Raw genomic sequence first — 25352 nt, 5'->3', positions numbered from 1 at the left:
TTCTAAGTTTATCCAGCTGAAGATAGTAGCAGGAGCATTAGTAGTGGTGGCTTGGTGTCCTGTTCTTTAATTCATGTTATTTGTTAACCTGTATTGTTAGAATGACTTTGCCTCCCCTGGAAGTAGTTTAATTGCTAATGTAAACGTTATTTTCCCTGATTATATTTGTCTGATGTCATGTCTGAATTTGTTCCCAAACTCAATCATTGTGGTTTTTTTCTCCTTTTTCCCCAACTCTAGGTCCACGGTACCATTGCTTCAGGTGATATCGAGGGGCTCCCCTATGTCTTTTGAAGATTCGAGTAGAATCATCCCGCTCTTCTACCTTTTCAGCTCCCTGTTCAGTCATTCACTGATTTCCATCCATGATAATGAGTTCTTCGGTGACCCCATAGAAGGTAAGAATTTTGAGGAATTGGTTTGCTGCTGGCCTCATGGCCTGTCCATTTTCATAGGTGATAGAAAAGTGTTAAGCCTTTTAAGTCTTTCAGTGTGTGTTAAGAAATGAAAAAAAAAAATCCCAAATATGATAGAAACTTGGATTATGTTTTTCAGTTGTAGGTCAGAGACAATCATCAATGATGCCTTTTACTTTAGAAGAGCTGATAACGCTGTCTCGATGCCTTCGAGATGCGTGCTTAGGGATCATCAAGTTGGCTTATCCAGAAATAAAACCAGAAGTTCGAGAAGAATATATTATAGCATTTCGAAGCATTGGAGTTACTACTAATTCTGAAATGCAGCAGTGTATACAGATGGAACAGAAACGATGGATTCAGTTATTTAAGGTAATGAGTATATGAGTATTTTTGTTTACTGAGATTAAATCATGTTTAACCTCAGATTTTTTTTGAATTGACTCATTTTAGAAGAATAGAAATCCAGGTTGGTTTCAGGCACAATTGTTAGTTTGAAAAACTTGTAAGAAAAGTCATTTTCGTTTTACATCTGCCTCCTTTTAAAGCCTTGTTTTCACATTGTCACGTGTGTATCTTTTACAAATTGACCCAGGTACTTCCAATGACAAGGCGACGTATAGTTAAAAATTTTTTATTGTTTTCGGTTTTATTTTCACTAAAAAATCTCGTACAGATTTTATGTATTTAACCTTTTAAGAAATTGAGTAACAAAGGTAGAATAAGATCATTAACTTAATGCAAGTTGAGTATAAATTATTTTAAAATATCTTCACTTTTAACCACACAGAGAGAGAAGTTACGAGTTACCTACGTGGCTGGAATGTTGTCAGGAAACCACCACCACTGAGAACAGAACTACTGGGGTAGAAAAAAAGAAAAGGAAAAGGGTGCCTGACTTCCCATGAAATTTCTGCAGCAAACACATCTAGTCAGCTAAAATCGCTCATTAAAGGAGTGAGAGCAGAAGAAACGCATTTTCCAAATTGAAGGCTAGATTTACAGTCCGTTTAATACGGGCGACCTCTCGCTCGCTAATGTTCAGTTCGAGTCATCAGCCGTCCCTTTAGGTCTTTTATCACTGCTTTTGTCAAGCTATCTATTTAATTGAAAGAAGTTAATTGAATGAAAATGATCAACTAAGCTTGTATTAATATTGCTAATGGAACTTTCTTCTTGGCCATGTTTGGAGAAAGATGTCAAGCTAGACTTTAGGAAAGGCCCATTAATGCTTGCACTTAACCTGATGGGCTAATTAAGGGCTGCTTATTCATGCTACGAGCGCCCGATAGGCTCTGCCCGCCCGCTGTCCTGCCCGATTTCACAGCGCATCTCACTTAGGAGCACCGGTAGCAGGGAGAGTAACTGAGAGTGTTTTGCCCGCGCTGAACACAGCGCTCTCGCCTCGTTGAGTCTGTGATTTCTGCCCGGTGATGTGGTGTATGTTTGCACAATTTATTTTAATTACCCATCTCTATATTTCTAAGTAAACTTTTAGGGTCACTTGTTGAGCCCTGTAATATATCCTTGCTTAAAGACTGACACTTGCATCTTTTCTAAGTTAAAAATAAGCTGTATCGCCCATTTAAAACTTGTGATTCTTATGTAAGCTTTTCCTGGATATGGGTATTAATGGTAGCATGTATGTTTTTCTTTTAAGTATTTAATTAAACTCTGGGATCTTTGTTAGTAAAACTTTCCATTATGTATGTTATCAGGTTTTGTGTACAGTATCAGATAATTTCATTATTTTATAGCACCTATACAGAATTTCATAATTTTCATATGACAGGCTTATCTTTAGGACCCAGAAACATCTGAATTTAATAAAGCTGTATAAGGTGTTTTTTCCCTGGTCCTATTTTATTTTGGTTAACCATTAAATGAAAATTTTGTAGTGAATTTTTTCTTATGCCTCAAAATGACTCATTACTCCTTTATTAAGGATTGAGGATTTTTTTTTTTTAAGAATTAGGGTAAAAGTTCACCTTTTTTGGAACAGGATTGTCTTAGGTTTGAAATTGAGTTGTTATAAGGATCTTCTGAGTTTAGAACAGACTTGTTTGAAGACAAGTTTCTGAATGAGATTCCTGTTCTTTGAAAAAGATTTTTTTTTTTTTTGTACTGCCCGCTATTGAGCTGAGCCCAGAAAACAAAACAAAACAAAATCAAGGCAAGGCTTTGAAAGGATTCAGCTGCTATTAGTTTTTCTTTTAAGACAAAATTATCCTTAATATGAAATAATAAGAATTTAGCCCTCAGTGGTTTCTATGTTTCAGACAATATTCTAAGGGCTTTACATATATTAGTTCATGTAAAGCAATAATTCTGTGAGGAGGATACTGTAATTATCCCTATTTTACAGATTAGGTCACATAGCTAGTAGATGATGGAGGCAGCATGTGAACTCAGCTGCTCCTCTCCATTGTCCCTCTGAAAATATTTCACTGTCAAGTTTTAGCTGAAGGATTCAAGGTAGACTCAACCAAAGAAGGTCGTCGCGTTTTGCCGGTGACTTCCTGCCTTCTGCTGGTTTTGACCGAGTTGCACACGATGAGGCCCGACTCCTTCAACCAGCAGCCATGTTCATTTTTCAGCCTCCCGATGGCCCGTCCTCTCGGACTATCTCTGAGAGAGGCTCTGGGGGGCTGGTCGCAGAACATAGACTTTTAAGTGGATGGAGTCATCATTCTTTGTCACTGTAAGAATTGAGGTCAGTTTCCAAGCCCTGCATTGACACTGCTAAAACAGTTTATGCATTTATCAAATGTATAAACTCCTCTTGAAGTGTAATTTACAGCTATAATCGCTTGAGCCCTGTGAGGCGATGGGAGCTCCTGTTTGATTTGCCTTTGTGAGCAGCTGCCAAACTGACCTGGAGCCGCCTGAAAGGAGGGACCGGGAGAGAGGACTCGCGCCTGCCTTACCTGCGTGCTCTGGACAGACAGACAGGGCTGCAGTACGAGGGAGTTTCACTTTCTTGGTGGTTGGTTTGCATTTTTCAGTTTTGAAAAGACTCTTTAAAAAAGTAAACCGTGAGGGCTTCCCTGGTGGCGCAGTGGTTGAGAATCCGCCTGCCGATGCAGGGGTCACGGGTTCGTGCCCTGGTCCGGGAAGATCCCACATGCCGCGGAGCAACTAAGCCCGTGAGCCATGGCCGCTAGGCCTGCGCGTCCGGAGCCTGTGCTCCGCAACGGGAGAGGCCACAGCAGTGAGAGGCCCGCATACCGCAAAAAAAAAAAAAGTAAACCGTGAAAGCTGCAGTAACGCCTCGTTGTAACGGAAACTTGCCGCTATTAACTGTCAGTGTCGGCCAGTGAGGCGAACCCAGGCTCCCTTTGAGGTGGCGGAGCTGCCCTGTGTCCTTCTCTGTGTTTGACTTAAAGAAATAATTTTGTAGTGTTTTAAACATGCTGCAGAATACTTTGACTTTTAACATAAACCAACTTTAACACATAGTCACGTTGATAGCAGGAATCCTTACACTTAATGACTTTTATAGGCTAGGGTGTCGTTACTATCAGTTATTTAAACACCCACAGTGTTTATCCCAGGAACATTGGCTCCACCCTGTGCTGGGGACTCATAAATGAAGTCTGACAGAGTCCCTGTTCTTTGAGTATCACTGTATAATGAAAAAGACAAACCTTTCAACTGATGATGTTGAGCTAGAACAAAGCTAAGAGTACGCAGGATGGAAAAAAGAACTGCTAAAGTCGTTCTGAACTTTGGATTACACTAGGAAAATCGTCATTCTGGCCTTTTATGAGATGATAATCTTAAGAGCTGGTACTTTACTGGTTTTTCTTGTATTTCATTTTTTTAAAAAAAATATTTATTTATTTTTGGCTGCGTTGGGTCTTCATTGCTACGCGCGGGCTTTCTCTAGTTGTGGCGAGCAGGGGATGCTCTTTGTTGCGGTGCGCGGGCTTCTCATTGCGGTGGCTTCTCTTGTTGCGGAGCACGGGCTCTAGGCGTGCGGGCTTCAGTAGTTGTGGCATGCGGGCTTCAGTAGTTGTGGCGTGTGGGCTTAGTCGCTCCGTGGCATATGGGATCTTCCTGGACCAGGGCTCGAACCCGTGTCCTTTGCATTGGCGGGCGGATTCTTAACCACTGCACCACCAGGGAAGCCCTGTATTTCATTTTTTACATATTCTTCATTATGAAATCCAAATCTAAAAAATTCTTTATTGTATATTTATCACATCACACATTTACCACACTTAGGTACCCATAAATTATGTGCTGTGTCCTATGCTTTGTTTTGAAGTTTTAAAATAATTACCTAAGATGTTCGAATTTCCATACCAGATTTAAGATAAAAAGAGATTATTACAGTTGCCTTTCAAAATTTGGGCTATATGTATATTTTTGTTGCAATAATAGAGCTAAATATCAGTGAGATCTCCGTTCAGAAATATCATAGTGGAACATCCATTGCTTTAAGTCATCATCAGATATATTACTATTTATATATATAAATTTATTCTATGATGTAATATATGTAATGCTTAAGATTATTTCCCTAAGTTCATTAGTCAAGATTTTCTTGTGATCATCATAGCCAGTGAAGTTTCATACATACAGTAATCTTGTGAAATAGTGCGTGTTAATTTAAAATCTTTAACTTGGACCGTTGTCAGGTGTGATTTTTATGAGTCATCTGTGTGTCTCTAATCAGTCATCTGCTTGGTCCTTTTAACATTGGGGTTAAGGGAAACCTGCTTGTAGGTGTCACCTGTTCTGTTTTTTGTTGTTTTTCTTTTGTCTGCGCGGCTCGTGGGATCTTAGTTCCCTGACCAGGGATTGAACCCCGGCCCTCAGCGGTGAGAGCGCTGAGTCCCAGTCCCCGGGCTGCCAGGGGATTCCCTGGTATCACCTGTTTTTAAATTTCAGTGGCGAATAATCAAACACGCCTCACAGTTTTGTGCATTTCTGAGTATTTGCTTCAGTAATTTTGTTAGTTTTTGAGTATTAAAGTTTAGATCCAGCGCGGAAGAAGATGACACGGGAGACAAGAGTTAAACGTATCACGTAAAATATACTACTCCTGTATTTGTAACTGTTAAAGTCGGCCAGAACTGTGTATCGAGTGAGGTACGTGTAGTTATCCCAGTGTCTGCTTGTTTGCTGTTTTATTTCATATTTCTTAGCACACTGGTTCTCAAGTCTCACTGTGTTTCACGATCTCCTGGGGATCAGTTAACCGTTACTGACGGGCTCACCGCAGGTGAACTAAGTTCCAGTTGCTGTTGGAGGTGCCCGTTGGGGTGTTTGTCAGCAGGGGGTTCTGAAATGCAGCTGGGTTGCCCCACAGGCCTGGCTGTGCGGTGGATTCCCTTTGGGCAGATAGTAGTAACCTCTGATCTCAGTTTGCAGACTTGCACCCCATGCCTGAAGCTAATCCTGCCAGTCTCTCGGTGCTGGTCCTGTCTTCTGTAGTAGGCGTATCTGTGCGAGGAGATTTGATAAAATTAACTGAAAGAGAAACTGTCTTTTGATCTCAGCACTGGGCGTCTGTATTGATCCAGTGTAAAATCGTGACTTCAATTTTCTTTACCTGTGACACTCTTTCGTCAGTTTACATGGTTTTTTAATGGTTACCTATGTAAACTTTGCTTTTTCAGTACCAAATATTTCTAGCAGTTTGTGATACCGAAAATGAATGCAGAGAAAGGGAATGTGTTTAAAGGTGTTCTGAAATCACAGAATGGATCCAGTTAAAATTTTCATGGTTACTTAAAATTTGTATTTTTCTCTAGAACTTAGAAGAAAAATAGTTTAAAGGAGAAGAATGTTCTTAGGGGATTTGACATTTCTAAAATATTTGGGGAATTGGTCCAGGGCTCATATTGCCAGATTTAACAGGTAAAAATATGTGTCACCCAGTTAAATTTGGATTTCAGATAAACAGCAAATGCATTATAGATACAGGTATGTCCCGTGCAATATTTTGGATACATTTATGCTTTCTAAAAATCAATATTTGAGACATACACTTTGAATAAAGCAATATTTGGGTCATATTTATACTAAAAAATTCATTTGACATTTATCTGGAATTCAGCTTTGTCTAGGTGTCCTGTATTTTCTCTGGCAGTACTCTTTAGGGCTCGTCTTCAGGTTTTCTTTCCTGTCAGCTTTAGTTCGTTAAGATACGCTTTTTCCACAGTGCCTTCTGTTGACATCCCTTCCTTGCCGTATCTCAGGCCCACATCACTTTGTACCTTCTGCTTTCCTCCTTTCTCCCCCCACACCCCGTGCCTCCCTTCCCACCTCTCTTTCTCCTATATTTTTGAAAGAGGATCGGTGATACTTGGATAGGACATTTTATGTTACTTCTTTTTCATATTTAGAATATGAAAATATGAAAGGGAATGCCATATATTGAAACTTTATAATGTTTAATTTCACAGTAATTTACAAGAGGAATGTAAATTGTGGCATTAATTACCTCTTAGATAGTTTGACAACGTTTGTGACCCGTACAAAAGAAGTGTCCTCCTCAGCATAGATTGGATCGTGCTGAAGACCGAGAGGTGGGGGGGGTGGGTCCGGCAGCTGCGGGCTTGAGCGTGCGCAGTGGGGACGGCGTCCAGAGTCTGGGGTGACGTGTGAGAGCCATTAAATAAACACACATAAGTGTTTGTCAGAAAGGACGTCTTTTGTCAACAGTTGTGGTGTGTTGTGGGTAAATTTCAGCACAATGTCTATTAGATCCAAATTTACTCAAAATACCGATGTAATTGGTTAGGTAAAAGGAGAGATAAGACATAATGTGCGTCCTGCCACAAGACTGTACTTCACCCTCCACTGTTGGAAGAGCATCTGTTGGTGCGATCTGTGTGGACCCGACTGAATTTGTCCCAGACCCAGAGAGCACGTGGAATGAACTTACTGGCATCTCGTCTTTTCTTCTGAAGAGCAGTACCGAGAGAATTCCCAGAGCTGGTGCTGTAGGTCAATGGCCTTACTCTGTATATGACCAGCAGTTAACCAGATAGAACCAAAGACTAGGCCTCTTTCACTCTACCTCAGCTGCACTTAAAATCAGTCATCGTAAAACACTGCATGTGTGCAAGCTGAGCCCTGAGCAACTGACTGCTTACCTACGCTAGTTTCTGCTGATTCAAAAGGGACAGGACCATAGTATTAACAATAGGCTTTAAAATACCACAGGGTGGACGTCACAGCTAAATGGGCAGGAGATATCCACCAGTGTACAAGCTGTGTTCCAGACCTTGGGAGGTTTTTGCTAACGTGGTTTTGTCTGGACGGCCAAACCGCTCAAGCGTTACTTTTTCTGTCACTGGGCAGATCATCCAGCTGGTGTTGGTGTCATAGTGGCCTGAGGTACCAACCAAGGACCCTTTCTTACCCACTTCCGTTGGACACACAATGACATTTCCTAGTTCTTTATTCGAATTGTATTTTACTGAATTAGAGGCAATGTGTGCAGAAGCCTGGCTGACTTTTTCAGAAAATACCATCATAGTCATTAACTACAGAGTATCTGTCCGGTCAACTCCTGGCTGTAAAGGTTTAAAACTTTGGTTGTACAGCTTTGTGTTGCTTTATCTTTGTTTATTACAAAACACATTTCTATTTAATGTATAACTTCATGTCTTTTTCAAATAGACAGTACCATTCAGATCTCTTTAATCGTACATCACGGAGTTTATCATACAATTGTGCATCATCAGGTACCTACTAGGTTTCTAGGTAGGTACTTGGGGTCTGTTCATGGGGGGCTTACCGCACAGCCAGAGAGGGGCTGATGCCCATCGGGAAAAGAGCAGTGAAGGACTAGGCTATGATAATGCGGGGGGTGGGTAGCCAGAGCCTGTGCAGAGGCTTCCTGAAGGACGTTACGCTGAGTTTGCGTGGAATTGCACTGGGACGCAGACCTAATTCCAGAGGCTTGCGTAAGGGAAATACTGAAATCGTCTTTCTTTTTGGAAGGTTGACAGGTGTGTCTAGGACACGGCTTCCCACCCCCCCCCACCCCTCCCCCGCTGCCAGCAGCCTTGAATAGAGTGTGTTTTTCAGAAAAATTAAGAAATGTGTTTTACCGTAGGGAAATTGTTGTACTTGGACGTGTCTTTTATTATAGCTCAGATGGGCTAATACGTTTCCCCATTTGTGTTTGAAAACTTAATTACTGCCACCCTTGCAGTTTTTAAGAAATCAGCCCTTGCACAAATTTGTGTTAATAATTTTCCTCTCTTTGCCGGTAGATATTAACCGCTTTGTACCTAAAACTAACTCCTGTAATCACAGAACGAGGCTCTCTTCTGCAGACTGACCTGGTGGCGGTCTAGCCAGCTCTTCACCACGGAAGCCCACATCCTCGGGCACGGAGATGAAGCGGTGCCGTGACCTCTCACTCCTGACCGGAAGTGTTGCCGTAGTTCCCGAGCCTGCGTGTGACGTGTTCCTGTTCTTCCTCTCAGGTTATCACCAATCTAGTGAAAATGTTGAAGTCCAGAGACGCGAGGAGAAATTTTTGTCCTCCCAATCACTGGCTGTCAGAGCAAGAAGATATTAGAGCAGATAAGGTGTTACTTTTAAATCTTTTAAATGTTTTTCATTAAACGTATTTTTTCGGCTTTTATCTTTTGGGGGAGAAGAATAAATCCTTTAAAGTTGTTTGACTTATTATGTAAGTAAATATTAACAGTAAACTTTTATGTTACTAACTCTTAGGTCACCTAGTAGAACGTAGAGCAATATCATTGGCTTCCACGTGCATCCTGCATTTGTTGTTAATCCGAATTTGCTCTTAACCACAAAGTATATTGAAGCATAATGGGGTTTTGGGGGGTTGCAAAAAATTTTTTGCTTTTATTGTTATTTTCAGTATATATTTAGTACTTAAGAGATGGAACTTATTTCTGGTTTTCTAAAGGGACAGAGAGAAATTTGAATATTACTAAGATCTATATCTAAAGTAGATTAAACAGTATAATCTATTTCAAAATAAATTAAGATAATATCAACAAAGGGCATGAGGTGTTTTCATTGTTGTTTGTCAGAGAAACGCATGACTGGATTCATCTCAGAAACTTGGGGCTGGGGGCAGAGGGTGGTGGGTATGGAGGAAGCAAGATCACAGAGATGTTAAAGAAAACAGGGCTGTTTCAGAGGCATCGCTTTGTCCGCATGGAGTATTGTCTCTTTGAGTTACTCATGTGGCTTGAGCTCTGCCCAGTGGCCAGGCTGGGATTCTGTGGCAGGTCTTGTAGCAGTGAAAGCCCCTGGGGCCCACGGTGGGGTTTCTGAACATTTCCCACCGAAAAGAAAGGGTCCTTGTCACAGTGGTTCGTGGCAGGTCCAGGGAAGAAGTGCGCAAGACGGTGGCGTGTTCTTTCACCTGAGGGCGGGGGCCTCGGGAGATTGCGTGAGGGCCGGGGGCCGTCTCAAGGGGCTCTAGCAGCCAGAGGTGGAGGCACAAGCGCCAGCAGGGTAGGTGCAGAGGACTAACCGTCAAGTGTGTTTGAATCTGTGTGTTCATAAGGATGCTAAAAAGAAGAACTTCATTAGCCATCTTCGTGGGATGCAAAGGGACCACCCTCGCTTTACATACTGGTAGGAAGAAGGAAATAACCGCGCCTTCAGCCTGCCTTTCCTTTATGAACTGTTCGTGGGCTAACCGCGGAGTCGATGCTGTGAGAGCCTTCTCGGCGTGGAAGTGTTCCAGCTGACGGTACGTGAAGAAGGTGTCTAGCCTGCCTCCTCTGATGAAGTTCGGTGTCGGCCCCCCCCTCAAGTCCAGTGGAGACGTGGGCCGGAGGCCTGGGAGATGAGGATCTGTGCTGCTGCTGTGCTCCAGGGAGACTGTCAGCTGAGCCAGGCAGTGTGTCTGGTGCCTGTTGACAGTTGCCTGCTATTTTCCTTGGTTGAGTTCTTGCTCTCATCGCTGACCTGCGGCCGACGGTGCCGAGCAGGCATGCCTCTCGAGGAGGGAACACCGTCCACCTCCGAAGTGCTTCTCCCGGAAACCAGGCCTGGTGAAACTTCCAGATGTAACGACGAATTTATAGGAAATGGAGGGGCTAGAAGTACATGTTGACACCATGGTGCTGCAATGAGCGAACTCCACACGATGGGGAAGATTCCAGGACAAATGCTGCTTCTGCTTCCTCATCACAGTCACAAGGGCAGAAATACGGGCTGAAGGGACCTGACAGATGAGAAGGATTCAGAGACCGTTTACTATACCAGCCTTATTTGGATGCTCAGTCAGACCATTTTTTAAAAAATTATGAGAGTGAATATTTAGTAATAGTGAGAAAATAATTTTTTAAGGGTGATGTGGTTTTCTTCATAAAGCAGTCATACTCTGATGATTTACTGTGTCCACATATTACACGTCGTTAAATAGAACAAGTAGAGATTTCCCTGGAATGTATTTAGAAAAAATAATTACAGAGTAAACGTATAAAAGAGCAGCCAGCCTAGGAGAGAGGTTATGAAAAGGTCTCCTGGAAAGGGCAGGAGACGGCAGAGCGGGATGTAACTACGTAAATGTGAAGCCCCGATGCAGCTCGAACGAGGCCGGGTAGCGGTGTGCGCTGGGACAGAGGGGAGGGCTGACCAAGCGGCGTGTCTGGTCCCCACAGGTCACCCAGCTCTACGTCCCGGAGTCCAGGAGCGCTTGGAGGTTCAGGCGGATGGGGAGGATCGGCCCCCTGCGGTCCACCCTGGACGGTGAGCCCCCTGGGACCTCGCCCTTGTGACTCGAGTTTGTCGAGGTGTAGCTCACGTACTGTGAAGTTCGCTCTTTAGTCTGCTGGTCTGTGACTTTTGACTATGACCGGCCAGGTGGGAGAGTCTCATCGCCCCAGAGAACACCTCATGCCTTGTAGCCAGCTCCTTACCCGGGCCCCTGGCAACCGCAGGCTGGGTGTTTTGTCCCTGGGTATAGTTCAGCTTTTTCCAGAATGTCTTCCAGTTGAACCATGCAGAGTGTAGCCTTGCGAGGCTAGAGAGGAAGGTGCGCGCGGTAACGAAGGTTTTCACCTGTGCTGCAGCAGCCCCGGCGCCCCCGCCGCTGTGTGTGTCCGAGGAGAGGCGGCTCGCCATCCTCACAGAGCTGCCATTCGTGGTGCCGTTTGAGGAGCGGGTGAAGGTACGGAATCTGGGTTCTGTCCACGTGTTCTGTGCTTATTTATATCATCTCAGAGTTAAAAAGTAACACCAATGGAAAAACCCTCTAAAGTTGCCTAGTGCCTATCTGATTAAATAATTTATGTTTTCCTCATTAGATTGTTAATAGTTGACCATGATTTATAAAAGCATAATCCAATCAAATACCTCTTGAAAAAATGTTTTGTTTGTGTTCACCAACTTATTTAGCAATTTCTAGAAACTACTACACTTCTCTACTTGGGTGAAGGCTTCAAGAGGGTGTTTTTTAGGTCTGCCCACTTTTCACAGGATGAACAATTAAAGCTATTGACATTTCTCCATTAAAACACATACACGCTCACGTGTACACATGGTGCTGCATAACTCCCGAGTGCCCTCTGCTGGATTTTTAGCATAAAATAATGACTTGAATTTTATCACGGTAGAGATGTTCCTACTGATGTTAATGGACGGCTTTCCAAAGCTACGCTTCTGCCCTCCGCCGTTTGGAGTTCTAGAAAAGGCTTCCAAAAGGAAATACTGAAAATACGACACAGCATGGGATTTTTAAAATTTGTTGTAAAGTGGGGAAAAGGAACAATGTTACAAATATATAAATACTGCACGTTCACTGATAAGGCATAAAATCAGTATCTGATACCTTGGCCTTTAAAATTTGTTTCAGAGTTTATGGAGATACAAACGTTAAAGTTAAGATTTATTTAGCAGTTTTTCCTTTTGGTTGCTTTTGTTTATAACGAAAAATGTGTTGTTTTCAAGTAACCTTATAATTTCCCCTCTGTTAGATCTTTCAAAGGTTGATTTATGCAGATAAGCAAGAAGTTCAAGGAGATGGTCCATTTCTGGATGGAATTAATGTCACAATAAGAAGAAATTATATTTATGAAGATGCTTATGACAAACTTTCCCCAGAAAATGGTATATATCATTCTCTCTGTATGTGTACATATGGCCGGGGGAGGCTGGGGGATTATAGAAAAAGGTGATCATTAAACAATTAGTGTTGATTATCTTGTTCTGTAATGACTATTCAAAACAAATGTAGTAGGTCAGGCTTGGATGTAAATTATCAATAATAATTCTAAGATTAACAAATAATTATTGCTACAGAAGCCTTTCAAATATTGATTTGTTTTTTAAGGCAAAAAGCCTTTCTTTCCCCCAAATGTCCGTCTCTAAAATTTAGTTGACAAAAAAGCTACGATTCTAAAAATGTCGTATATAACAGTCTATTTATGGAAACATCATAAATTGTAAGCCAAGTTAAATACACTAATATAAACACCATTGCAATCCAGATTTCTTTATCAGAGGTCAAGTGTGCTTCAATGACACTGCTATTAGATAAAAGACAATTATATTGTAACAATAATTGGGACAGGATTTAGAGGTCAGTGACACATTTTGTCTTATGTTAATCTTTGACACCCAGTGTTAAAAAAGTTTTAGTGTTATTAATATATGTATTAATCATTTTAACTTCAGAATATGGTATCCATGATATTATATTAACTCAGTGTTATATCAATGCAGGTATTAAAAACGAAAGCCTGGCAGGCTCCAGCTCACGTCTTTGGGAGGTGCTGGCGGGTTGTCAGATACCGAATAATGGTTGCCTTTTCTTGCAGGGGAGTAATTTCATTTTCTTCTAGGAAAGCAAAACCTCTCATTTTGAATACTTTCCTTTCTACTTAGATACGGAGCTAATTTTGTCATGTTGTGGAACAGTGGAGGAACGCTAGCGTCACTTGTTCCCTTACTCTGTTCCAGGTTTTGTGTGTAGAATTTTTGCCTTTAACCCAGCGTAGTTTTGTCATTTAATCTGTGCCATTGCCCTCTGAGGTCAAGTATCACAGACAGAGACAGAGTTTTAACTTAAGTCTGACACAGGCTGTGAGCCCTCCCCTATACCAGGTTACTGTTGCCTAGGATGTCATGTTTTCAAAACTTTTTGCATGAGTGGGGCAGAAATCAGGTATCCTGACACCTAGTCTAACGTATTTTTTGGGGAAAACAAAGTTCTCTCTCTGGGATCTACGGTCCTTCATAATCAATTATAGTAGCTGTTGTGCTGTGTTACGTGTTACTGTGTTAGCGGTGTCTGTGTCTGTGTCTCCCACTCGACGGAGGCCCTCACGGTCTAAGATGGGACCCTGAACCCTTGCTCAGCCCACCCAGCCAGCTAGTGCTCAGTAGATGCTTGTTGAAAGATAAGAGCTCTAAGGGAGTCGTAAGTTGGCAGACGGCTGGCAGTGTTCAGAGAAGAGCTGAGATGTGCTCGATGCTGGAGGGCTTCCTCAGATGCAGGGCGTGTGAGGCAGGACCTGGGAGCCGCGCCTCCCAGGCTGGGTCACTGCAAAGGGCGTGGACGTTCCCAGCCAACCCGGCTCTGCACTTGGTGGCCTTGGGCTTCCTGCGGGCTAGCGTCTGTCCTTGAGCTCTTCCGCCAAAATGAGAACACGTGCTTGGCAGCGATTTTCAGTTAACTTTACTTCGTGGAGATTAAGACATTACTGCTCAGTGATAATAAGCCCCAAATTTCCTAATGAATCCTTAAGCTTAAAAACGATTTAAAAGTTAATCACATTCCAGCTGTCTAGTTGTGCAGGCTGATAATCTCATTGAGTTTAAAGATTTTAGAAAAATCTTACAATATTTACGTTATGATGCCTTAAATCTTTACAAGTATTCTCTCAGTCAGGCCTTAATAAGAATTTTTAAACCATATGTCAAAATTGTTTGGTATTTTGCTATGCAAATTGTAGAATTAAGTATCATCTCAGAATGTTTAATTTACTTATGGAAAGTTGGTTTGAAGTGCTCCGTTGACCGATCATAATTAGTTAATAGGATTGTTCCGTACATCATCTAGTCACTAAAGCAGATCCATTCTCCATGGGTTCTTATATCTCATATCATCTCAGAACAGTTTTCTAAAGTGTGGGTTTCGCCGCGTCCGGCAAGTGAGCCGACCTGGTGGAGCTCAGAGAAGCTGAGTGACTTCTTGTCGCAGTCGGGAGCCGAGCCAGCAGAGTGACACGGGTTCGGGCACGGCGGCGCCACGCGCGCTCTTTCCACCGTGCCACCACCTGGCGGCAGTTTACCTGCGTGAGAGCGTGGGGTGGATGTTCGTTTCTCCTTGTGGAGACTATGGAGAAGTGACCGTGTTTGCTCTCGGGGGTGTTGTGAGGGTTAACGTCACAGTGAGCTCTTGGCGTCTTCCATTGTCTGGGATGAGAGTTGCTAGAGCTGGCTCTGAGCTCTTCCGGACTCCATTCCTGAGAGCCTCACTCGTGCTCTCGTGTGTTGCTTGGTTGGTTGGATTCCGTTTTGCTTAATGGGCAGGGTTTATTACATTGTTTTTCTGAAGAAGAAGTGCTAATAGGGTAAAATCAAAGTACAGTTGACCCTTGAACAATGCAGGTTTGAACTGTGCGGGTCCACTTACGCAGAGTTTTTTCAAGAAATATATTGCCAGACTTTTTGGAGATTTATAACAATTAGAAAAACACTTGCAGATAAACCGCGTAACCTAGAAATACTGAAAAAATTAAGAAAAAGGTATGTCATGAGTGCATAAAATACACGTATTGATAGATACTAGTCTGTTCTATCATTTACTGGCAGAAGCATACTCAAGTTTATCAAAACTTACAGAAACACTTGTAGAAGGTGTGTGGCGCCCTTCACAGTTAGGAGAGATGTAAACAGACGTGCAGGTGCCTGTAGCGCACGCTGTCCCGCTTTAACGATCTCTTAGCCGCCTCTTGTTGCTCCTGCACTGAGTTCAGCGTGGTGTGGACCCCCTTGAGACAAGTGTGAGCCTCATCACCTCCGCCTGAGCACGTCCCCTCCCGGAAACCGCGAATCCAGTAAAAAGTGATGGCTTGCGGTCCTCGTGTGTTTTCCCTTGTGTCTAGTGCAACCCTGTGAACCTTAGCTCACACCAGGGCCAGCACACCGTGCTGCTAGTGGTGCTGGACGTGCTCCCAAGAAGCAGAGAAAAGTCATGACGTTACGAGAAGACGTTGCGCTGCTTGATGTGTACCTGCAGCTCTGGTTGCTGTCACTTCAAGACAAATGAATCCACCGTGAGGGCCGTTGTAAAAAATAATAAGACGAAGGAGGAAAGGAAATTTGTAAAGCTGTGGCAGCAGCTACACCAGCAGGTACAAAAACCTTGTACTTTTTGTGACATACCTTTTTATCTCATATTGAAAATGTGTGCAGGATTGCTGTAGGAAAGACATATCTATAGACTCTAATATGATTTGAGAAAAAGTAAAGTATATATGACAACTTTTGCTCTTCTATGCATGTTTTATTAAATCTCTAAATGTTTAATTTTCAATGACATTGATGTCATTGAAAATTAGTAAGAAACCGTGATGTATTATTTTCATAACATAATATTTTAAGTTTACATATTTTATTTATACAAAAGCCAGATATGTTTTCAGTTAATTTACTTTTTAAAACATTTTCAAACTCAGAAAATATATCCGTATGTTTTGTTAAAGGTTTGCATTTCCCTTACATACTTTCAAATTTACTTTCTCTTACTGGTCGTAAAAAAAGAATAAACCATCTGATAACCATGTTGCTTTAAAAATTGTCAAGAGAGGCTTCCCTGGTGGCGCAGTGGTTGAGAGTCCGCCTGCCGATGCAGGGGACGCGGGTTCGTGCCCCGGTCCGGGAGGATCCCACGTGCCGCGGAGCGGCTGGGCCCGTGAGCCATGGCCGCTGAGCCTGCGCGTCCGGAGCCTATGCTCCGCAACGGGAGAGACCACAGCGGTGAGAGGCCCGCGTACCGCAAAAAAACAAACAAACAAACAAACAAACAAAAAAAATTGTCAAGAGTTTTCAGGAGAGCCTTAAAATTGTCAAGAGAGCCCTAAAATTTATTTCCAGTTTGTTCAAAATAGTGTGTGTTATAGTGCTACTTCGTATCTTGTATGACAACTTAAAGCAAAAGGAAGGTGAAGGATCAAAAGCTGAAGAATTTAATGCCAGCAAAGGATGTTTTGATAATTTTAGGAAGAAGTGTGGCTTTAAAATTGTCAGGATAATAGCAGAAGCAGCATCTGCCCACCAACAGGCAGCAGACGGGCTCCCAGACGCTGTAAGAAAATCGCTGAGGAGAAGGGACGTCTCTGCCTGGGCAGGTTTTTCATGCAGGTGGAAGTGCCCCATTCGGGGGAAACTGCCACATAGGACATTTTCTGGTCAGGGAGAGAAGTGGGCACCGGCGTTTAAGCAGGAAGGGCCAGGAGTGCAGTTGGGTATATGGTCGGGACTGCCCTCGTCTATAAAGCTGCTCACCCCCAGCCTCTGGGGGAAAGATAAACACCAGCTCACTGTCTTCTGGTTGGACAGCAAGAAGGCCTTGGCAGTGAGAGCCCTTTTTCTGGATTGGTTCCATCGATGCCTTGTCCTTGATGTCAGGAAGCACCTTGTTGGTAAGGGATGGCCTTTACAGTTCTTTTGATATTGGCAACGCCCTTAGCCACCCAGAAACCCGTGAGTTCCTCACCGAAGTGTAGAAGTGGTCTGCTGGCTCACAAAACACATCTCTAATTCAGCCTCTGGATCAGGGGGCCATAGGGACCTTTCAGGCTCATTACACGTGGTGCTCCGTGGAAAGGCTTGTCAACATGATGTCAGAGGACCCAGCAGAGAACATCGTGAGAGTCTGAGAGGACCCCACCATTGATGATGCCATAGCTGTTACAGAAAGAGCCCCGAAAGCCGCCAAGCCAGAAACAGCGCAGTCCTGCTGGGGAAAGGTGTCCAGATGCTGTGCGTGACTTCACAGGATTCACGTCGGAGCCAATCAAGGAAATCATGAAAGAGATTGTAAATATGGTGACAAAGGTGGGGTGAAGGCTTTCAAAATACAGATCTTGGAGAAAAAAGGCAAGAGCTAGTAGGCACCAGGTGAGTGGAGCTGACAGAAGGCGGGGATGGGTGGAGATGAGAGCCTCTGAGCCACAGGCAATGACGAGAGGACAAGATGCAGAAGCAGGGCAGGCGGCAGCCACTGGGCAGGAGGTTCTGAGTGTTCGACGTCGCCCCTGACCTCTGCAGCTTGGACCCTCTTGTGATACGGGCCCTGAGACCAAAGCAGACAGTGGAAGAGGGATTGGTGCCGTATAGAAACAGTTCTGGAGGCGTAGAAGAGCAAAACAGGCAGCAGGTGCGCTCTTTTCCCGTAACGTTACCCCAGGTGTGCCTGCCCCTCCTGCCTCCCCTTCCCCCTCCCCGACCCCTGCCGCTGCCTCCTCCTCGGCCAGCGTGAGGACGAGGAGGACAAAGGCCTTCGTGGTGAGGTCCACGCCCGCCGCGCAGGGAGTAACCGGCACGCTGCCCAGCGAACAGCTTAGCTGTTGCGCACGTGAGTGTCTTCCTGGGGGAGTCTGAGGACCACGTGAGACGTTTCTGTGCCACCGTCATCGGCACCCGGGTGTTCATCGTGCGCAGGGCTTGTGCTGACGTGGACGGCCTGTGCTCACATCAGTGCAGAGTGGGCGCGGCTCACTGTGAAACTAGTAACCCGTTAGCTTTCTTACTCGCAGAACGTTGCTTTCAAAGTTACGTTACCGTACGGTATGCCTCCCTCTCTCTTGTGATTGGAGAAACTGCTTTATCCGCTTAGCATCACAGGTAAGTGATCTTTAAAAACGTAACAGTGTTACCAGTGCTGTATTATGAATGTGACTGTAATGCTGTTTGCCATAAGCATTCTGTAAGGAGTCTCTCCTTAGTGCATAGGCTGGGCGACCATAAACAGTCATTGTGTGTGTGTGTGTGTGTGTGTGTGTGTGTGTGTGTGTGTGTGTGTGTGTGTGTGTGTGTGTGTGTTACGCGGGCCTCTCACCGCTGTGGCCTCTCCCGATATTGTGTGTGTGTGTGTGTGTGTGTGTGTGTGTGTGTTACGCGGGCCTCTCACCGCTGTGGCCTCTCCCGCTACAGAGCACAGGCTCCGGACGCGCAGGCTCAGCGGCCACAGCTCACGGGCCCAGCTGCTCCGCGGCACGTGGGATCTTCCCGGACCGGGGCACGAACCCGCGTCGGCAGGCGGACTCTCAACCACTGCGCCACCAGGGAAGCCCAGCAATCATATTCTTGATGCTTTGTTAGCAGTGCATGAATTGTTACACCTGTAAACAAATGGGAATTTCATTTTCACATCATCTTTTCATTTTTGATGTCTAGTGTTAGTACTGTGTATAACATCTACAGTGTTTTGTATCGTATAAGACAGTGTTGATGTGGGTACTCACAGCCAGGCGATTCATCTTGAAAGCAGATGATGTAAACTTGACATGTCAGTAAATACAGTACAGTACTGTGAATGTATTTTCTCTTCCTTATGATTTTCTTAATAACATTTTCCTTTTCCTAGCTCACTTTATTGTAAGAGTAGAGTATATAATATGTATACCATACAAAACAGGTGTTAATCGACGGTTTATGTTGTTGGTGAGGCTTCTGGTCAACGGTGGGCTATAAGTAGTTAAGTTTTGGGGGAGTCAAAAGTTACACGTGGATTTTCAACTGTGTGTGGGCCCCTAAGCTCTGAATTCTTCAAGGGTCAACTGTAATATATAACTTAGGTCCCCCTGCCTCAACCTTACTGTATAAGTAGATACTTTTAATCTGTCTTTTGAATCAAGTAGTGGCAAGACACCTAGAAGACTAGATTTGATTCTAAAAATATTGTGCTATTGTATATTGCTGTTTACAGAAATGAGCTTCAGGGAACCACAGAATCTCAGTTCTGGCCACAGTTGAGGAGGTGACGTCTGTGAGTGGCTGTGGAGCCTCTGAGATACAAAGACCCCCCCCCACCCCCCCGCAGAAGATTAGTGCTGCGGTTCGAATGAGAGGGTTAGCAGGCGGGCCTTGGCTGAGAATTCACCACTTACAGAATGTTTACACTTAGAATTTTTCAGAAACCTGCTGCTGCTAACTGTTGACATTCAGTTTGAGAAATACTGTGTACGTGACAAATAAATACTTATAGTTTGTCCTGAAAACTGAGTATTGAGAGGATATACGTAAAGGTCACGAAGAGCCAACTGTATTTTTGTGCTGCATCCACAGTTATCTGCTTAGAATTCTTTCTGCATTTTACCTAGGGCTTGAGAGTGAACGTGTTTGGTAATTGTATTGATCAAAATAGATGCAAATAACAATGTTTGTGGAATTTAATCATCAGTGAAAAGCATGTTCTTCATTTAAGTGTAGTTAAAATTTAAAAATAAAAGAATGTGCTTTAGTAGAAAAGAACCTATGCTTTGTAGGTAATAGACATGTTTTAAAATTACAACACTACCCTTTACAATGTTAGCTGTATGTCCTTGGGTAAATCATTCAACCTTCCCTGTCCTTGGGTTTCTCACACGAGAATGGGGATATCCTTAACCCAGAGGTTGTTGAAGGGTTGGAAGGGATTCATGTATGTGAAATTGCTGGCGGGAGTTCTGCCAGCTCAGGGTAGACGTCAGCGGTGGTTATTCCCTCACAAGCACAAGCGCAGGAGGACGCCGCTGCCGCCTCTGGTTGGGTTTGTTTACTCCTGAGGGAGGTGTGGGCACTGCCCTGCCCTAGAGGAGAGCTCGCCGGGCGCAGCTTTTGTTCCTGTGCCAGGGTGGGCGGGCGGCGCTCGCCTGTGGCAGGCGCCACGGTCCTCAGTCCACACGTTAAACTGTCGGCCCTGTTTGAAGTGTCGTATAGAATACTCACACCCCAGGTCCCGTGACCTCAGTACTGACACTCGCACGTAACAGTGCTGGGGTTCAGCTGAACCGACCTTCTGTTAAACCCCTTTCCGGGGTGTTGTCTAGAGCTCACCTGTCCCCTGAGATGCTTTGGGTCAGATACGTGTGGGCGACTGCACACTGCCGGAAAGACAGCTGCAGCGCGGACCCGGGTGCGGCCCCGCGACCTGGCTTCAGTCGCCCTCCACCTGTGGCTCTTGATGTGCAAAGCGCCTGAAGGACATGGGTAGGAAACGATGAGGGACGCGTCAGTTACTTTGTGAGACCTGTTGCCTGATTAAGCCAGGGAGCCCCCGGTTTTGACTTGTGGTAGAATCTCGTCTACTGGCCCATATTGGGGGCCTGTGCCCTGAAGCCTGTGTCGGAGGCTATCGTATTCATTGCAAGTGAGTCCGGGGCCTGGTGTCCCTACTTCTGCAGTGCTGTCCTTATGAGGACCTGTGTGGAAATGCCCCTCACGTGTCAGGCAGACTTAAGCAACTTAAAAATTGCATACTGTGGCACATCATGTAACCAAAAATGTCCCCCGTTTTTCAGCCAGACATCGTTTCAACCGATGTAGATTCTGGTGTTCCGAGCTCGTGTCCTTCGCCTCTTTCAGAAGGTCTTTGTAATGTTAACTTCATTGACATCTGCTTTGTTCATTTATCTTTTTGCCTTTCTTGGTAATAGTTTTCTGCTCCAGTATTATTATCCTGAGCTCCTCCGTTCCATTCCCCTCCTCCTGGTATTTGAGTTCGTCGCATCCTTTAGCGTATGTGGGATAACTGTAGTTTCTGCTAAACACACCTCCCTCCGCCTCACTCCGTTCTTGATCTGTCAGCATCAGTGCAAAGGAACGTCTCTTCTTCCCATTGTAGGCTCTGAGGGAAATACTGGTCAGTCTGTCTCCTTGTCTCTTTTTAATGTTGATTTTTTTTTAAGTCTTGCATTAAAATATTTTTAATATTCCTGCTCCCCTTACCTAACTTCTTTTAATACCAGCTTATTTTATTGCTTTTTAAACAATATTTTCTGCTTGCCCCACCCCCTCTCTTAACAGAGCCTGATTTGAAAAAGCGGATCCGTGTGCACTTACTCAATGCACATGGCCTGGACGAAGCGGGCATTGACGGTGGTGGCATTTTCAGAGAGTTTCTAAATGAACTGCTGAAGTCGGGGTTTAACCCCAACCAGGGCTTCTTTAAGACCACTAACGAAGGGCTGCTGTACCCCAACCCAGCTGCCCAGATGCTTGTGGGGGAGTCCTTTGCCAGACATTACTACTTCCTGGGCAGGATGCTTGGAAAGGTAAAGTAAACTCTATGTCAAAACGGATCTCGGGCCACGGGCTGTGGAAGTTCGGTGCTTCTGTGTGGTTACCGTCTGTTTCATTGAAGACCTTTATTCAGAACTGCTTGAGTAATTCTGATGAACCCCTGAATTGTGTTTTCTTACATAATAACTGCTCTGTAGCATTATACATTTCATACACAGTTACGTACAGTAAAAAATTATGGATACAGTGTAGAAAACATGGGCAGCGTGATATAAAATTGTTTATACAGATAAAATTCTGTTTATCTGCTAGCATAGGTATAAGTACTGTAAATGTTTTGTCTTTTCACAGTTGCTCTTGTTGATAATCAGTGTTAAAAGTGATTCTTTTAAGGTTCTATAAAATTTTCAAAGTGCTATGAGATGGAAGGCCATAGTTACTCAGTGTAGTTCAAGTGTTACATATGTTGTATGCAGATTCTTGAAAATCGGCCCCTTAAGGATATTACGGTAATGCTGTTGTAACCAGAGTGTTACGCCTGATGGTGTTACCCCATCTGTACAAACACACCTTACCCTCTATTGTAAATGAAAGGAACATTTAGTTGTGTAACGTAGTGGAAACTTCCTAGTTAATGGTGAGACTTTCAAAGCACACCTTCCCGTTAAAGTCAGGAACAGGATGAAGGTACCCACTGAGGCCAGTCCCACTCATTGCTGAACTAGAGCAGTGCCGGCCTTAGTCTGTTCAGGCTGCTGCAACGAGATCCCACAGACTGGGTGGCTTACAGACAACGGAAATTGACTTCTCACAGTTGTGGAGCCTGGTGTCTGAGACCAGGGCACTGCGTGGTTTTATCTGGTAGAGGCCCCCTTCCTGGCTCAGAGCTGGTGCCTGCTCCCTGGGTCTTCACGTGGCGGAAGGGGGCGCGGGGAGCTCCGTGGGGCTTCTTTGCAAGGGCTCTAATCCCATTCACGAGGGCTCCACCCTCGTGCCCTAAGCACCAGGGGCCCCACCTCCTGTCACAGCGTGTGGGGAGCTTGGGGGAAACACAGCCGTTCAGACCGTGGCGTAGCTTGTGGGCTGCCATAGGCGGGCTGCAGGAGGTGGGGCTCCAGTTACGTGGGGAGGGGCTCTTCCCCACGCCTCGGGTCCAGTCCCCCAAGGAAGGGACTCTTCTTTTTTTTCTTTTTAACTGATTACTAGCATTTTAAGTTAGGGAAAACGTTTACATACAAGGTTATTTTGTTTGCTTCTTTACACTTAAATGGTGTTGATAATTACTAATCCTAACAGGATGTAGCTGGCAAGTATCCCACTAAAATCAGTCATTGAAACTTATGCCCAGCTGTTGCAAGTGAGGTGGAAAATCATCTGGTTATTCCCATAGGAAATTGAAAATTAATGATTCTTGGTTTTTGAATGAATGAATGAATTCATTCCACCAGTCGTAACTTACAGAGCATGGTGTGTTGGGGGAAGTGTGCAAGGACTCCCTGGCACTCACACTAACTACCAAGTCCTCACGTTCACGACGGACAAAAAGCTTCACCCCAGGTCCACCGTGTGAGTCGGCAGGCGCACTCACCGCAGTGTCTGGCGGGTGGAGGTGGGGGGGTCGTGTGGGTGCTGCGGTCCAGCCTCGGGCTCCTGGCCGGCCCGCCTCGTCAGAGTGGGGAGACGTCTTCTGCCCCCTTCCTGGCTCCCAGCACCCTCTTCTGCCAGGCACCGGGCCCAGCTCAGAAGACCCCTTCCTCACGTTAGTTCCCGTTTCTCTTCATACTGGGGTGTTCCTTGCAGTATAGAAGGAAGGTGTAGCTTCTCCCTGGTTCTCTAAAGTGCACACACCGCGGCCACTAGCTGCTGAGAGTGAGAGTGAGTGAAGTTCATGCGTTTCGTTGCCCAAGGACCTGGCTGTGTTGTTACACAGATAGGTAAACGTTTTTCGTGGTCTTTTGGGGCAATTTGTTAGGGTTTTTGGATCGTCTAGGAATGCATTTGTATTTCCACTGTTTGAAATAGTAGAATAGGAACGCCTGATATTTCATATTTACTGTCCAACACATTTTTAGAGACGGGCTGGATTATAACACAAGGATTGTAATCAGTACGGCTTCTGAAAGTCAAAGGAGTGACCAGAGGTGACAGTCTGAAACTAAGGGCAGCAAACTACAGCCCCTGAGCAAGTCTACCCACCTATTTTATTGTTTGTTTGTTTTCTTTAAAAAAAAAAAAAAAAAAAGAGGCTTTACTGGAATGTCATTTCCATATTGTCTGTGGCTGCTTTCCCCGGGGGCAGAGCTGAGCGGTGCTGAAGTATGTGCCGCTGGGCCCTTTCCAGGACGGGTTTGCCAGCCCCTGCGGTGGAAGCGGCCGGCGACCGCACGGGGCCGGTGTGTCCCCCACGGCGACAGGCCGGCCCTTCATGCTGTGGGTCGGGCGCAGAATCGCTGCGCTCAGCACACGGCCGAGGTGACGGACTCAGTACGTTTTTAGGGAGACCCTGCGGGACCCGTGCGGAGAATGGCTTTTAGAGACGGTCCTGAGTGACGGTGCCCTGATGACCTGGCGCCATGCTGTGAGGTCAGGTCAGCTGAGCACTGAAACGTGACCACTGGATTTATCAGCAGGTTTTTGTTTTCTGGGTGTTTTTTTCTTGTAACATTTTATTGAGATAGGATTCTCAAACCATGCAATTCACCCGTTTAAAAAGTACAGTTCAGCGCTTTCGGTGCGTTCACACATTTGTACGACCATCACTACAAGTTTACAACATTTTCATCACCTGTATCCATTAACAGTTACTCCTCCCTGCCCACCCCCAAGACCTAGGCAAACGCTGATCTGCTTTCTGTTTCTTATTCTACTGTTAGTTAACCTATTCAGGTACCGTTTGTCTCTTATTTGTGTCCTTACTCTGCACGTTTCCTGTAAATTGAGTCATGACGTATGTGGCCTTTCGTGACTGGCGTCTGTCCCTTAGCGTGTTTTCGGGGATCACGCAGGCTGTGCCGTGTGTCGGTACTTCGTCCCTTTTATCGCCAGTTCATATTCTGCTGGAGGGTAACCGCGCTTGTGCAGCCGTCCCTCAGCTGGTGGGCACGAGCGCAGTCGTTGGTGACGTTTTTCCTGGGGCGGCGTGACAGAAACGAGTTTGCTTTGGGCTGAGGTGACGGAGATGGAAGGTTTACAGATGGAACGAGTGCCGGTGGCCTTTTCAGCCGGCTTGGCTCCCAAGGGAAGGAGAGAGAGGCTCTCTAGAGAAAGAACAAGTTCCAGAGAAGAATGGGTGGATGGTTTGGTTGGTGTTCACAGATAGGGTAGCCATCTTCGGTGAAGTGTCCACGGATAAAGAACCAGTCAGGTGGGGGGGTGGTCTGGGATCCTAGGAGAGACACAGCAAAGAACTGATGAGCAGGTGTGACCCAGAGCTGCACCCTCTGCAGGAACTTGCTGCGGTGGCGCAGATGTTGTCCGGCTGCCCTGGGGCTGCTGGTGCAGGGGATCTCCTTGTGATGTCGTCGTTCTCGTCAGCCACGCTGAGCAGCCCTGGGGCCGGTGGAGGGCCAGGGCCCGGCTCTGCTAGACGAGGTGAGAGGGGGCGGCAGGGCCGCGCCGTGGTGTCTGGAGAGACTGCAGAGTGAGCACATGGGGAGGAGGGCCCGAGGAGGCGGGGTCTCAGCAGGGGAGAAAGGGCACCAAGGAGGAGGGGTGAACAACGTGCTGAAGGCAGCCGGGAGGTCA

The 25352-nt window shown here is 45.2% G+C and overlaps 1 protein-coding gene across 5 annotated transcripts in view; it reads left to right on the top strand.

The window, feature by feature from the left end:
• The window catches only part of UBE3C (ubiquitin protein ligase E3C), a 119151-nt gene that overhangs the window by 57113 nt on the left and 36686 nt on the right, over window positions 1–25352 (top strand). For 3 of the 5 annotated variants that reach the window (XM_067041745.1, XM_059074679.2, XM_067041743.1), the window contains 7 exons: window positions 241–398; window positions 556–788; window positions 8870–8974; window positions 11039–11126; window positions 11450–11547; window positions 12353–12485; window positions 21393–21640. In XM_067041745.1, the coding sequence (XP_066897846.1) occupies window positions 241–398; window positions 556–788; window positions 8870–8974; window positions 11039–11126; window positions 11450–11547; window positions 12353–12485; window positions 21393–21640 (1063 nt within the window). The remainder of the gene's footprint in view (window positions 1–240; window positions 399–555; window positions 789–8869; window positions 8975–11038; window positions 11127–11449; window positions 11548–12352; window positions 12486–21392; window positions 21641–25352) is intronic. The other 2 variants (XM_067041742.1, XM_067041744.1) reach the window with 1 other exon arrangement.

Source organism: Kogia breviceps, chromosome 9 (genome assembly GCF_026419965.1).
Source record: "Kogia breviceps isolate mKogBre1 chromosome 9, mKogBre1 haplotype 1, whole genome shotgun sequence".
NCBI lineage: Eukaryota > Metazoa > Chordata > Mammalia > Artiodactyla > Physeteridae > Kogia > Kogia breviceps.
This window is presented reverse-complemented; position numbering and strand designations above follow the sequence as displayed.